A 15505-nucleotide genomic window follows, 5' to 3' on the forward strand; every position below is an offset into this window, starting at 1 on the left:
CTAATTAATCAATTTGAAAGCAAAAACTACTAGCTATTTGTTAAATTCTCTCATCTTCTCCTCTATACTTTTCTATATAAAAGGTGTCCAAGAGTAAACAAGTCTTTAAAAGTCAATTGGCTTCACTTTGTTGCACACAGGTGCTGGTCATATAATTAGAATATCATCAAAAAGTTGATTTATTTGACTAATTCCAATCAAAAAGTGAAACTTGTATATTATATTCATTATATTCACCCCAAATGCGATATCTCCGAAAACTTGAGTGTTTTGAAAAGGTTCGATATTGAAGACGCCTGGGACACTCTAATCAGCTAATTAACTCAAAACGCCCGCAAAGGCCTTTAAATGGTCTCTCAGTCTAGTTCTGTAGATACACAATCATGGGGAAGACTGCTGAAAGATGATCATTGACGCTTTGCACAAGGAGCGCAAGACACAAAAGGTCATTGCAGAAGAGGCTGGCTGTTCACAGAGCTCTATGTCCAAGAACGTTAACAGAGAGGTGAAGGGAAGGAAAAGATGTGGTAGAAAAAAAGTATACAAGCAATAGGGATAACCGCACCCTGGAGAGGATTGCGAAACAAAACCCATTGAAAAATGTGGGGGAGATTCACAAAGAGTGGACTGCAGGTGGAGTCACACACCGATGTATGCAAGACATGGGTTTCAGCTGTCGCTTTCCTTGTGTCAAGACACTCTTGAGCAACAGACAGCGTCAGAAGCGTCTCGCCTGGGCTAAAGACAAAAAGGACTGGACCGCTGCTGAGTGATTCAAAGTTATGCTCTCTGATGAAAGTACATTTTGCATTTCCTTTGGAGACCAGGGTCCCAGAGTCTGGGGGAAGAGAGGAGAGGCTTCCACAGTTTCCACAGTCAATGATGGTTTGGGGAGCCATGTCATCTGCTGGTGTTGGTCCACTGTGTTTTCTGAGGACCAAGGTCAACGCAGCCGTACACCAAGAAGTTCTAGAGTGCTTCATGCTTCTTTATGGAGATGCAGATTTCATTTTTCAACAGGACTTGTCACCTATACACCGTGCCAAAGCTAACAGTACCTGGTTTAAGGACCATGGTATCCCTGTTCTTAATTGGCCAGCGAACTCGCCTGACCTTAACCCTATAGAAAATCTATGGGAGGAGGAAGTTGCGACATGCCAGACCCAACAATGCAGAAGAGCTGAAGGCCACTATCAGAGCAACCTGGGCTCTCATAACACCTGAGCAGTGCCACAGACTCCATGCCAAGCAACATTGCTGCAGTAATTCAGGCAAAAGGAGCCCCAAATAAGTACATGCTCATACTTTTCAGTTGGCCAAGATTTCTAAAAATCCTTTCTTTGTATTGGTCTTAAGTAATACTGTAATTTTCTGAGATACTGAATTGGGATTTTCATTAGATTAGTAACTTTTTGATGATATTCTAATTATATAACCAGCATGATAATAAATCAGTGCTGACTCGTGAAGTGGAGGGAAGTCAACATTCCCCTTCAATATAAACTTCATGATGCTCAATTGTCACAACCTGCCCTAAAGGAAAGGCTGATCTAAAAGTGTTTCTACAAACCTGTATGACTTCTTTTTTTCTTTAATCACAAAACCAAAATGTGGAATGGTTGGGTCTGACTGCTACAGTGTCTGTTTATGTTTATTGAAATTTTCACACATGAAATGCAGATGTTTAAGACTGTCATTCTGCTTAACGTCTTTAGTGTCACATGCAAGAAAGAAAGCGTATCGGTTTAGAATGACACAATGTTGAGTAAAACATGACCTCAGTTTCGGATTTATCGGATGCTACATTTTCCGAATATGAAATATCATCTGAAAAACATCTGGTATCATTTTGAGGAATGTGAATTTCCTCTTGTTTGGAATGCAGACTGCAAAATAAATACATTGTACTGTATTTTATTCTTGTTCAACGGTAAGAAAAAAAATAATTTGACATGCATTATTTATTTATTTTATTGTATTATTATTTTTTAATTTAATAAAAAAACTAAAAATAAAACCAGATAAAATAACTGAATACCGTAGCCTTTCAAGGAAGCTGATTCCTGTCATTCATCACATGGTTGTCTCTAGCAGGTGGAACAACTGAAACAATAACTTGGAAACAGAAAGTATCCACCCATTCCAGTATAAGGCATAGCTGAGCGTGTGATTCTGTCAGACACAATGGCACACGGTGTGATGCTGCTGCTGCTGCTGCTGAGCTTGGCTCTCGCTCTGCGACCAGCCCTAGGTTTCTATGGGGGTTCCATGACGTTCACGCCTGGAAACAGATTTCCAGATGGATCAGTGGAGGTAAATCAGTTTCTCACTTTCATTTGTATTATTTGTTTTACTTGTACTGCTTCTCTGTGTCATACAAAGTGTGTAAAATGAAGCAATCTAAACTTGACCGTGAATAGTTAATTTCCTGACGTTCCTCAGCTTGCTGCAAAGCGATTTTATTTTATTATTATTATTACTTATATTATGTGCTTATTGATATTTAGCATTTGTGTTCACTTTTTATATTTTAATTTGAATAGTAATTTTGCAATGTGCTTTAATGTGTGTAATGTAATGTGATTTTCTTATTTGTTGTATACATTTCTGCATAGCTTTAATTTATTTTCCGCCATTTAATAAAATATTACTATTATATTAAACATTTAAATAAATTTTCATTTAGGAACTTTTTTTCATTTAAGCCCAAGACAGAAATAAACCTTTCCTTATAAATAAATGAAGAAATAAATAAAAAAACGTGTTATGTAATTTATGTGACAACTAGCCCCGGTCTCTTTTATGTGTTTTTGGCAGATGCACTTTTACTACAGAGAGTCCAGTAGGGGTCCCTGCGGTTCTCAGGGTGTCTGGATCTGTGAGAGCGGATCGTGTGGCGTCCTCACTAAATCCGAACCTGTGCAGACAGACCGGGCAGTTGATTATTCGTGGTGCCAGTCAGAGGTTCACATGGCCACAAATGTGACTAGCAATGGTCCATTCATTCTAAAGTAATTCTGATCCTTTTAATATAAAAGCTCTTCCATATGCTATAGATAGTCTTTTATAATCACAAAATGCACATAATAGGATTAAGTTCTGTACTAATGCATAAAGTAAACTATATATATTCACACGTATTTAAACACATGATAATAAATCATGCATTAACGAAACGCACGTGCATTTAGTTCCACTGGTTGCTGCTGGGAAAATAATGTTTTCGGTGTCACTGGATGGACGCTTCGCACTCATGCTGACGCGGGTCGACGATCTGACACTCAATCTCCGAACAGATCCCCTGTTTCTGCGACAGTTCCTAACATGAGGTGTGCTTTTTTTAGAATGACACCATAATAATGCTTTAATGCATATATTTTACCACCATTTTCATTAACGGACCCATCCACTCGCATATAAATAATCTTGCTAAGGCGTCTTTTTTGATAATAATCAGGATTCCTCAGAACTGCTTCCAGAGAATTCCTCTGCTGGCACATGATCCGGATGGCGATTTAGTGAGGTGCAGGTTTAATGATGCCAACTGCACAGGCTGCCATCAACATCCAAACATTCATCTTCACGAGGTAATGCTTTCGCCAAACTTTCAGCTTTAACCAAGAAGGGCAAATGCATTTTTAAAAAAAATGTTCAGGGAAATTAGGTCCCTTCACATTTTTGACCATTTTTTGGTACGTAAAAAAACGCGCATGGTTTATTCTTTATTGTAGGATTCGTGCACTTTGCATCGAGAAAATTCTCTGGACGTGGGTGTGCATGTGTTTGAGCTGATGCTCGAGGATTATCCGGTTTCAAACATAACTGTGACGGAAGAGAACGGGGTCTCCTCAGTCAGTGACAGCAGCAACCCGACCGCTCTCAGTCAAGTGCCTCTGCAGTTTGTAGTGGAAAGTGAGTGAGAATCATGTTATCTGCTATCGGTCAAACTAAGGCTCTCCCTCGTGTAATAAAATAATGTTTAAAAAAATGTACATTTTAAAAATAACTAAAATAAACGTGTAGCTTTTCAGAAAAGATTTGTGGATTAAGTGGATTAAGCAGTAAAAGTAAAAAAAAAACATTAAATTAATAGTTTCTTTGTTATGGCAAACACAAAGGAAGATATTCTGAAGAACCAGGCTGTTTTGGGTCACCATTGACTTCCATAGTATTTTTTTTTCCTACTATGGAAGTCAATGGTGACCCAAAACAACCTGGTTCTTCAGAATATCTTCCTTTGTGTTACAAACTTTCAACAAAGAAATTCGTAAAAGATTTTGAACTGCTTGAGGGTGAGTCAACAGTGACAGAATTTTCTTTTTTGGGTGAATCATCCCTTTAAAGCCTAGTATCATAGACAGGGTTTAGAATAGGTCAGGATTAGGCCATAGTTCAATTAGGACATTTAAATGTTGTTTTTAATAGATGTGCCTTGGAAAAAAAAACATTTCTCATGAAAATGAAAAATGAAAATGAAAATGAAAATCATGAAAATATATTGCTATATATATATATAGCTGTCAAATGTAGAATATAAATATAATAATATAATAACAATGTATAAATTAAAGTTAAAAATGCACAGGAAAGAGTATAACCCTGACATACTGTAGATCTAAAGTATAATTCCATCAATATTCAAGACAATGATCATCTCCATTACAAAAATAGATATTCATTTGTGTTCGATCGACCTGAACAACCGGTTTTTGTCATTTGAGAGAAGTCAGTTACGGCCAAAACAATGCAAGACATGTCAAAAGAAAAATTGTGGATGAACAGGTTCTGTGATGAATTATATTAGAACATGTAATTGAAAGTAGAAGTAAACTTCTCCTGCACTTACAATAAATGTTTGGTGTAGTATATTCAAAGAACTGCCACAGATGTCATTCTTAAGAAACATAAACATTCCAAAACTTTCAATAAACAGTTCTTAAGAGGTATTTTTTTCTGGCTTTTTTCTACTGTAATAAACCTTTTGTGCACTGAAAAGCTTTTGTGGATGTTAAAGGTTCTTAACTGGAGCCACAGATGCCAATAAAGAGCAATTAGTTTTATATTACGCTTTCATTTAAGGTCCGTAGAGAATTGTGGTAGCGCTGATACTGCATTCCTGCGCGTTTAAATATGATCTATACTATCTTTCAGTTCTTCCACCATCTCAGGGTTGCGTACCAGGCGTAAACAAACCAAGTTTCTTGACACCAACTCCTCTGCACGAAGACGTGCATCATGCTGCTGTGGGAGAGGCGCACGAGATCACTCTCCGAGCACATATGTCAGACAACAGGTCTGAATAATTTTTCACAAAAAAACTGAATCACGATATTTCTCTTATATAGCTATTTGTTAAACCAATGTTTCATAATCTGCAGCTACAAACTAGATTTGATTGAATTTTGCTTATCGGTGGCAGCCAATGTAGTTTTTAATTTGATTTCTAAGCGATCAGATTTCGTTTTTGATTGAACTGAATTCCTTTTTTATCAGTAGATCAAGTTGGAAAGAATAACTTGACATGCTCAAATGACAGTGTTTGGTGTATCGGGTTTTTCATGTGTATGCCGCTTGAGTTACGGTAATGTTATATGATCTTTTTCTTCCTGTCTGTGTAGCATCTATGACTTCCAGGTCAGTGGCCCCTCTAATATGTCGAAGACCCTGACAAGCGAGCTTAATGGGGTTTTGGTGGCCACACTGACCTGGACCCCGCAGGAGACGGATCTGTATCGCCGTGTACCGGTGTGTTTCGCAGCAGACTCACTTCACAGGTAAACTGGGGTCTGTATTTAAATTTATTACTGATTATTTATGTTCTCTGCCTAGTTTCTTATGAGTTCCTGTCTGTCTGTTCTTTATCAGTCAGTCAGAAATGAGGTGCATCATTGTGGCCGTTGCAAAATCAAGGGTCCTTTCAGGTAAATACAATAGCAGGTATTTCTTTGAACACAGATGTGAATGCTTGGAAAACACCAGGTTTGTTCATAACTTTTCGAATGAAAGGTTTCACATTTTGCGAGAACGATAAAATCATAACTTGCCTATGTTTTCTATGCACTCTGTGGTAACTAAACAAGCATTCACTCGGCATTCTTAAACAAAAGACAATAAGGAAAGCCAAAAATACCCCATGAAACGACTCCAGCCCGTGGCCACCTTTTGAACAACCAAATGCAGTCAAAGGGCATGCCCAAAGTAGCCATGCATCAAATACAAAAGCATGCTACAGTACAAAAACACAAAAGTAGCGCTGCATTAATATTACAAAGCATGAACAAATATAGCAGTTCAACCGAAAGCATCAAGTAACAAAAGATGCTACAAAAGTAGCTCTTCAAACATATATCCCAGACGAGCCTCCAACATAAAAAAAAGTAAAAAATACACTTGTGATTAAATGAATGAATTGTGTCTTTCAAGGTGAAGCAAAAGTCACATGTAATGATAACAGCATCAGCATTGCAGTCACTAAAACCTCCATGGATGGCATTGACCAGAACTGGCTCCAACTGCGAGACCCCACCTGCTCCCTTACCTCCAACGACACCCACATCCTGGGCACGATGTCCCTCAACACCTGTGGCACTACTATGGATGTATGCTAACTAATATGTTAAATATTTGCGTGTTGCATTGAATCCTCTTACATTCTCTTTATTTTCCTCTCTTTTTGTCTTTTATTTTCAACACCAACCAGGACTCTGGAGACTTCATCGTCTTCAAAAACGAGATCAACTCCTTCGAGAACCCGAATGCTGTTATCACCAGACGCAATCAAGTTAAATTCGGCTTCTCCTGCCAGTATCCCAAAATGGCCAGTGTCTCCAACCGCTACGTCAACCATAAATCTGACTACATCTTCACCGAATCCAGTTTCGGCACGTTTAGTTACTCGTTTGAGGTCTTCACCGACAGCAGCTTCAACCGTCAGGTAGATCCCAGCCGTTATCCAGTGCAGGTTCAGCTGATGGACCAGATCTACATGGGCATTGAAGCTCATACTGCTCTGCCAGAGGTCACTCTCTTCATTGAGTCCTGCAAAGCCACTCCTGAAGACAATCCATCCAGCACTGTATTTTATGACATCATCAAAGATGGGTAAGACTTTATAATAAACTAAGATATTGCCATTTATGGTCCACCAGCCATACGTATGAGCAATAGCATGCACTAATGATAGAGTAAGTTGGACTACAATTAGTCCCAGAAGTCTATTCATTGTATTCCAAGCTTAAAGGAATAGTTCACCTAAAAATTTAAATCCTGTCATCATTTACTCACCCTCAATTTGCTCCAAATCTGTTTGAATTTCTTTGTCCTGCTGAACACAAAGGAAGATATTTTGAGAAAGTTTGTATCCAGGCTGTTTTGGTCACCAATGACACACCGTTAATACCATGGAAGTCAATGGTGACCCAAAACAGCCTGGTTGCAAACTTTCTTCAAAAGATGACAGAATTTTTATATTTAGATGAGCCATGATGCAGAATTTTAAATTATATTTTTGTGAACCATTTCTTTTAAAAAACTTACTTTTACTTTTGATTCATCAAATAAGATGTTTCTATGAAAAGATTAAGCAGCACAACCATTTTCAATATTGACAGTAAGAAGAAATGTTTCTTGAGCAGCAAATCAGCATATTATAATTTCTGAAAGACTGTGTGAGTGGAGTAATGATGCTTAGAAAATGCAAACTAGCATCAAATAAATAAATTACATTTTAAAAATATTTTCAAAAAGAAAACGGTTATTTTAAATCATAAAAATATTTAACAATATTACTGATTTTAGAGCAAATAATTGCAGCCTTGGTGAGCAAAGACTCCAGTAGTGTACGTAGACTATATTTGTTATGTTTCTTGACTTTGAAAACAATAATGCCCAGTTCCAAATTTCCTGATATAGGTAATGATAACGTCGTTCAGTTGTTCGATTATTTTCTTTTAGGTGTATTAAGGATGATACGGTCGTCATTTACCCAAGTAATTCCACAAAGTATGACTTTCAGATCCAAGCTTTCAAGTTCACAGGAGGCTTTGATGAGGTACAGCACATTTGCATAAAAATTGTTTGTGTTTAGCATGAACATTTCATCATAATGCTCTAAAATCACACTGACAGGTGTACATCAGCTGCTCTGTGATCCTGTGCGCAAAAGGCAGCTCAAACTCCAGATGTGCCCAAGGCTGTCTAGGCCAAGCCGCACGCAGACGTAGACGAGATGTGACCCAAGAAACCGCCAGGCACTTCATCACCCAGGGTCCCTTGCGAGTGTCGAGACAGACTCATAATGCTGGTATATGAATATGGCTTAACAGAATAGTTAATTATAAGCACGATCAGTTTATTCTATTATTTTTGGCAGTGACTGTAATATAATTTTGGTAATACTTTGATTCTATTATTAACGTTAGTTTATGCATTAACTAACAATGAGTCATATAATACTTTTCATCACTGTTAATGTTTGTTAAAGGTACTGTTTAACCACCTTGCTTAAGTTGAATCATGCTCAGGTCAATCAAATGAGCTTTTTCCTTCTTCTGAACAGATTTTGAGAAATGTAGCATTACATGACCTGCTCACCAGTGGATCCTCTTGCAGTGAATGGGTGCCGTCAGAGTCCAAACAGCTGATAAAAATCACAACCACTTCAAAGTTATCTTGAAATGCAAAAAGCTGGACAAAAGTCCACCATCCACCATGTTTTTAACTTCAAACTCGAACTATTTTCAAGTTTTGCTTGTACATAGTGCAGATTTTATAATGCATAATACATAATGCATATGCAATGATGGATTTGTTTCTTACAAACACGCAGCTTTTCACTTCACAAGATGTTAATTAACGGCCTGACGTCGTGTGGATTATTGCGATGGCTTTTTTTTTTTTTTTTTTTTTTAGCTGTTTGGACTCCCGGTCTGACGGCACCCATTCACTGCAATGAATCCACTGGTGAGCAAATGATACAATGTTACATTTCTCCAAATCTGTTCTGATGAAGAAACAAACTCATCTACATCCTGGATTGCCTGAGGATGTTAAGCTAAATATAATTTTTGGGTGAACTATTCCTTCGAATAACGTTCCTGCCTGGAAGCTTACCATACCGTGTTGCTGTCTGTTTCATGATTTTTGACGTTGCTCTTTCGTTCTTTAGCCTCAGATGACGGTGGATTTCTACACATGAGCACAAGCACGGGGGTCTTTGCAGGACTCTTTGTTGTCTCCATTGCGGTGTTGGTGGGAATACTGGTATATAATGCCAGAAGAACAAGACCTATTGACCGCATGCATCTACTGTCCACTTTCTGAGACACTTTAGCGGTCAGTTTGATTAGACGCACAAAGAACTACATCCTTTCAGACTATGAACTGTAGATAAAGTCTTTCCAATTTCTCACACATGGGCAGGAAATGAACAGTTTTAGTAGTAAATGGTATAAACACAGAACAACGACCTTTGGTGAGGCTGGTATTATCCTAATTCTTTCATGATCTTTTTCCCCACTTATTTCCTTCTTCACTTTCACACAGCATTCTTCAGTGAACATAACATGGTTATCGGGGTGTATAATTAAAGTAAACACAAACCTTTACTTAGTCTCACTAATGATATGGCATTGCAGGGCTGCTAAAAGAACAAACATTTATTATTGGTTTAATAAAATGTACATTTAAGTATTGTTGTGTTGGTGTGTGGTCATTTGCAAAAATACTCTTCTTGGTCATTTTTGTGTCCAGAAAGAGTTAATTCAAAGATTATAGTATGTACTGCTTCATTTTAGTCTTTATAGGAAATAAACGATTGGTTTCAGTAGAGAACCAGCTCTCATATACGACTAAAAGATTTAGATTCAGACTTGATTTGTGAGGTTAAAATGTTTTTTTCCACTCACACTTTCCCCTCTTGATATAAATGATATGCCAGATGCTTTTGATATTTTTGCCTAACGCTAAAAGATCATTTTTCATGGCACTTGTTAGCCTATATAAAAGTACATCATCTCCGTAAATTCAGCCCTGTTATATTCTCGCGCTCTTTGTCTGATGTTTTTAAGCAAACCTGTTTATGAGCTGAAATGCTGTAAGAATAATAAGTAATCTCAAAAATGATCTCGCATTAATGCCACCTACATCAGATGACTTGTGGGAGGCAAAACTTCCTGATTGTAAAAAGATTATAGCAAAGAGCTGCAGGGAAGGAAGTGCATTTTTTCTCAATTTACATCAACAGGCATATTCCAGAACATTATTTTAAATGTCAGGTAGTGCCACAAAATGATTGACTGCAATATGCAAAATTACGCAGGCATTATGATGTTCTAGTGAAAGTAGAAAAGAAACATAATACTTAAAATGAATTAAATAGATTCTGATGGTAGCTGCATCCTTTCTCTTTAGTCAGGTGACTTTAGATAATGAACTATATACTGAAAATGCAACCATAGAAATATGACGACAGCATACAGTCAACAAAAGGGCTTTAATTAGCAACAGCACTACATACCAATCAATCATCACAGCTTGAAGTTTTACATTTTATGTGAATTACAACACATACACTGGTTTCCACATTTCCACATTTTTCAGACTGTTCAAACTATATTTTCAATCCACTTACCCTAACAAAATGCACATAAAACTTTCTGCATTTTTAGATTTAAAAAAAAAAAAAAAAAAAGTATAATATATAAGCTATTTTCCTCATGGAGACCAAAACATGGCCCCATATGGTCAACGACTGGTATTAATATCTCTGTGGGGATTTTGATAATAATAATAATAATAAGTGTGACAGCACTGAGTATCATCTAAAATGAAAATGAAAAACAGCAGAACAAACTCATTAGTGAGAAGTGATCAGCCTTCAACACACAGGCATTTCATTAATTTTGTCATGAGCAATAAACAGATTGCACGTTCACTGATTGCATGTAAACTAGTCTTATTTTTGTATCATTGATATACTATAGTGATGTTTGTAATTTTCTTTTACACTTTATTTGAAATGCATCTAATGTGCTGATTTGCTGTTCAATAAACTTTTTTCAGCCAATTTTATTTTGGTTCATGCTTATTTCATGTAACACATTTTTATGGTTTTAATTTTAGTTAACTATATTAACCCTACTGCACAGGCTAAGTATGTCTCACTTTGCTTAGTAAGGAAAACTACAAACAATTAATAATCTACAAATGATTCATACTGTTAAACAAGCATTATATTGAGAAGTCATTCTAAAAAAATATTATAATACTAATCCAAGCCTAATATTTCAGAGAGTATAAACACTGATATTGTAACGAATGAAACATAATTTCACATTGATTTATTCTTTGATACAGATACTTAATATTTATAATATTTAAACCATATTTTTTTTAATAGAGAAACTTTTATTTAAGATCTGAAGATGTTTTATTTAACCTCATGTAAAGTTGATAATCGACACAAGCAGCCCAGTGCAGATTCCACAAAGACGATCTGCTGAAAGGAAGTTCAGCATCATTTACTGGCTGTGTGGAAATTCATTTGCTCATCTAGCTCAACTGGTTAATTTGCTTTTTTGTAAGGGCGCCGTATGTAAACCTTACCAGTAAGAACAAAAATTAAAACCACTTCAAAGACAATGCCACCTTGGAAAAAACGTGGTTGCATTCTTTTGCATGTGCAATTAAAATGTTTGCGCAAATAAAAATGAAAACAAATGTGATTGTTAATTCTAAGATATTAAAGTCCAAGAATATATTTGCATATAGTATATTTATATATATATATTTTTCAGTTTGAACCAAAATCTGTGTGTCCAACTTCAAAGACGTAAAAAGAAACTGCAACTGTCAATCATTCTTTAGCATTGTTTTCCTTTCATGAAAAGGCCAGATTATAGACAGATACGATAAAACAGAAAGCTGTACCAAATGCAGAAGACATCAGCACTGATCAACATGTCTCTCACCTCTCTGCTCCTGGCCGAGCTTCTGCTGGTCACCACGGTAACAGCTTCACACTTCTATGGGGGCTCAATGACCTTCAACCCAAGAAGGAATAACGATGGATCTTACAAGGTGAGAACTCCTGAATTATAACTGTATCAATAGCAGTCACTGTCCTTGTTGGGTAAATTATAATGCACTGTAAAACTAAATTATATTAATTTATGTAGGCATTTAACAAAAATGAATGCATTTTAGAATTTATTTCAGTAGTTATGCTAACTCAGAGTAATTTAACAAAAAAGTTACTATTTTATTACTTTCATTTTTATATACAGTAAATATGCATTTTGAAGTTTGGAGACACACATGCTTGACAAACATTCATTTCTACTAAAACCATGAGTCAACCTCTCCGAAGTACTAGCTTAAACTTAAATATAACTGCAGTTTGTTAAATCAACAAAACTGAAGATACAGCGCTTTAATGAACAATAATCACCATGACGATGACTTAAGGGGTGTTCACATACCTTTTTATGCACTTGTATTAATCCTCAAATGTCTCCATCAATTGATTGAACATAATGTTCCTCATAAGAATGATTCAGTGGTCCAATTCTGCAGCTTTCTAAATTCAAGTCAATAAATAAAAATATAGCAATCACAACTATGCACAACTATGAATAAAACATTTTAGGTTGAGCTTTACTTCAAGACAACCTACCATTCCTGTTATGGATATGATTACTGGTCGTGCATCTCTGGAGACTGTGGAAATGATGTCAGTTCTGTGATTGGTCAAGTAGATTCGAGTCCAAATGGGGACGATTGGTGTCAGTCTGAGGGAGTGATAACAAAGATAGTTTCCACCAACAGCCCATTCCAGCTCCTGTAAGTAAATATATTTTCAAAGACAGAATCATTCATTGTAAAAAGATCTAAACAAAATGTGAATATGAAATGTTTCAACAGCAAAAGTGGTTGCTGCTGGATCTACAACACTGTCACAAATTCTGGAGACTGGAGTCTTCTCACTTACATTGACCTTGGTGTGAGATCAGACACCTCAGAGCCCAACCGATCACCAATAACAACCACCCTACCATTTGTCAGGTAAATCAGCTGTTCAACAGAATTAATGGAAGTTTATGGTGTTAAAATGAATCAACATGTGCATTTAACATGATAAAGTCATGCAGTTCTGTATTGTTTTGTGCGGCAGAGTTCCTCAAAACTGTCCCAGGAGGTACAACCTTTTAGCCTTTGATCCTGGTGGTGACCATGCCACATGCAGATTTGGACTCAGACAAAACCTGGAGTGTGGAATCTGCAACCAACCTGCTGGTTTTACATTGGATGAGGTAAGGACTTTGAGCAACTATTTCAACTGTTGATAGTTTGACCTGTTGTCTCATGTCTGGTTTTACACATGTAATTATTTCCCCAGATGAGCTACACACAAGTGCACTATTTTACTATTTCACTATTTTACTCACATTTTTTTATTTTCTTCCAAATGTAGCATAACTGCTCTTTGTCATATTCGCACACAATGGTCCGTGGAGTTTATTCTTTTGAGCTGGTGCTAGAGGATTTCCCCATTCACAAGATTGCTTTGTCCTACACCAACCAACCTTCAAAAGAAAAATTTCCTATCAGCTTCATCAGGAATCAACGTTCTATTAATTATTATGGAACTGGTGCTATAAAAGAGTTGGTAAAAACTGAGACAACCACAATGCAACCTGAGACAACCATCACATCACCTAAGACGACCACAACATCCAAGACAACCACAATTCCACTTGAGACAACCAAAACTTTGATTGAGATAACCACCACAACACTTGAGAAAATCACAACATCACCTGAGACAACCACAACACCATCTGAAACAACCACAACAACCGAAACAACCGCAACACCAACTGAGACAACCACCACACCTGAGGCAACCACAACACCATCTGAAACAACCACAACTGAGACAACCACAACAACTGAAATAACCACAACACCAACTGAGACAACCACCACAACAACTGAGACAACCACCACAACCACTGAGACAACCAACACTCCACTTGAAACCACCACATCTCCACCTGAGACCACCACCACACCATCTGAAACAACCACAACAACCGAAACAACTGCAACACCAACTGAGACAACCACCACACCTGAGACAACCACAACACCATCTGAAACAACCACATCTGAGACAACCACAACAACTGAAACAACCACAACACCAACTGAGACAACCACCATACTGGAGACAACCTCAACACCACCTGAGACAACCATAACATCACTTGAGACAACCACCACACCCGAGATAATCACAACATCACCTGAAGCAATCACAACAACACCTGAGACAACCACCACAACAACTGAGACAACCTCCACACCCGAGACAATCACAACATCACCTGAGACAATCACAACACCACCTGAGACAACCACCACCACACCTGAAACAATCACAATATCACCTGAGACAACCACCACCACACCTGAAACAATCACAACACCACCTGAGACAACCACCACCACACCTGAAACAATCACAATATCACCTGAGACAACCACCACCACACCTGAAACAATCACAACACCACCTGAGACAACCACCACAACACATGAGACAACCACAATGATAGCAACAACAACCAAGTCTGAACTTACTACAACCACAATAGCCACTACTACACAAACAACAACCACATTTCCAATAACATCCACTGCAGCAACAACAACAACAACTTTTATTGAAGTATTGAAGTAGAACAATAATGAACTCATCTTCAAGAATAAAATCATTACATTCGATGATCCCAGAGACATTATAACCAGGAGGGATAACCTAGAAATTGAAATCCTGTGCAAATACCAGAAAAGGAGCAACGTTACGCTGGAGTTCGATACTCACAGACCGCCAATCATCATCTCAGAAAAAGGTTTTGGCACATTCAACTATCAGTTTGAGTTTTATGCTTCTGCAGATTTCCAGAACAGCAGGGGTCCAGAATCTTACCCGCTGGAGTATGATGTGGGCGATAAGATCTTCATGAAGATCGAGCCCGTCACTTCAGTCCTAAACACTGAGATCTTCCTCGAGACGTGTGTGGCTACACCTTACGATAATCCCAACTACCCCATCTCCTACCCCATCATCCAGAACGGTTGAGAGTCCACAAACATAGTTTGTCATGATAAACTTGTCTAAGCAGTTTGTGACAAACTAATGTTTTTTTTTTTAATTTCAGATGCATTGTGGATGAAACAGTTCAGGTTTTCTCCAGCCACCAACCATATGTCCAGTTTGAAATGGAGGCCTTCAAATTCATTGGGTTCCATGACCAGGTTAGAGTGGCATTTATTTCAGACACACACAAACTACAAACTGAACATTTGGGATCAGTAAGGTTTTTAGAAGAAGCCTCTTATTATTCCTCAGGAAGGCTGAATTTACTTCATCAAAATACAATAATAATACAGGAATACTGTGAAACGTTATTATCTTTTGTATCTCAAGTATACATCTCTT

General features: G+C 37.4%; 2 protein-coding genes across 2 annotated transcripts; both read left to right on the forward strand.

Annotated features, from left to right (window-relative positions):
- Window positions 1-2156: 2156 nt before the first annotated feature.
- Window positions 2157-9690, forward strand: LOC122323153 (CUB and zona pellucida-like domain-containing protein 1). The gene is made up of 13 exons (XM_043216825.1): window positions 2157-2313; window positions 2818-3011; window positions 3192-3329; window positions 3458-3587; window positions 3732-3912; window positions 5152-5293; window positions 5619-5774; window positions 5866-5921; window positions 6424-6599; window positions 6701-7101; window positions 7954-8050; window positions 8128-8302; window positions 9167-9690. Exons 1-13 carry the CDS (start codon window positions 2185-2187, stop codon window positions 9319-9321), a joined length of 2130 nt encoding a protein of 709 aa, XP_043072760.1. The 5' UTR covers window positions 2157-2184; the 3' UTR covers window positions 9322-9690.
- Window positions 9691-11958: 2268 nt separating this feature from the next.
- Window positions 11959-14744, forward strand: LOC122362767 (mucin-2-like). The gene is made up of 5 exons (XM_043264324.1): window positions 11959-12078; window positions 12647-12840; window positions 12922-13062; window positions 13172-13310; window positions 13472-14744. The coding sequence occupies exons 1-5, from the start codon at window positions 11959-11961 to the stop codon at window positions 14741-14743; spliced, it is 1866 nt and encodes a 621-aa protein (XP_043120259.1). The 3' UTR covers window position 14744.
- The last annotated feature ends 761 nt before the right edge of the window (window positions 14745-15505 follow it).

The sequence above is a fragment of the Puntigrus tetrazona genome, chromosome 18 (genome assembly GCF_018831695.1).
Source record: "Puntigrus tetrazona isolate hp1 chromosome 18, ASM1883169v1, whole genome shotgun sequence".
In the NCBI taxonomy this organism is placed as follows: domain Eukaryota; kingdom Metazoa; phylum Chordata; class Actinopteri; order Cypriniformes; family Cyprinidae; genus Puntigrus; species Puntigrus tetrazona.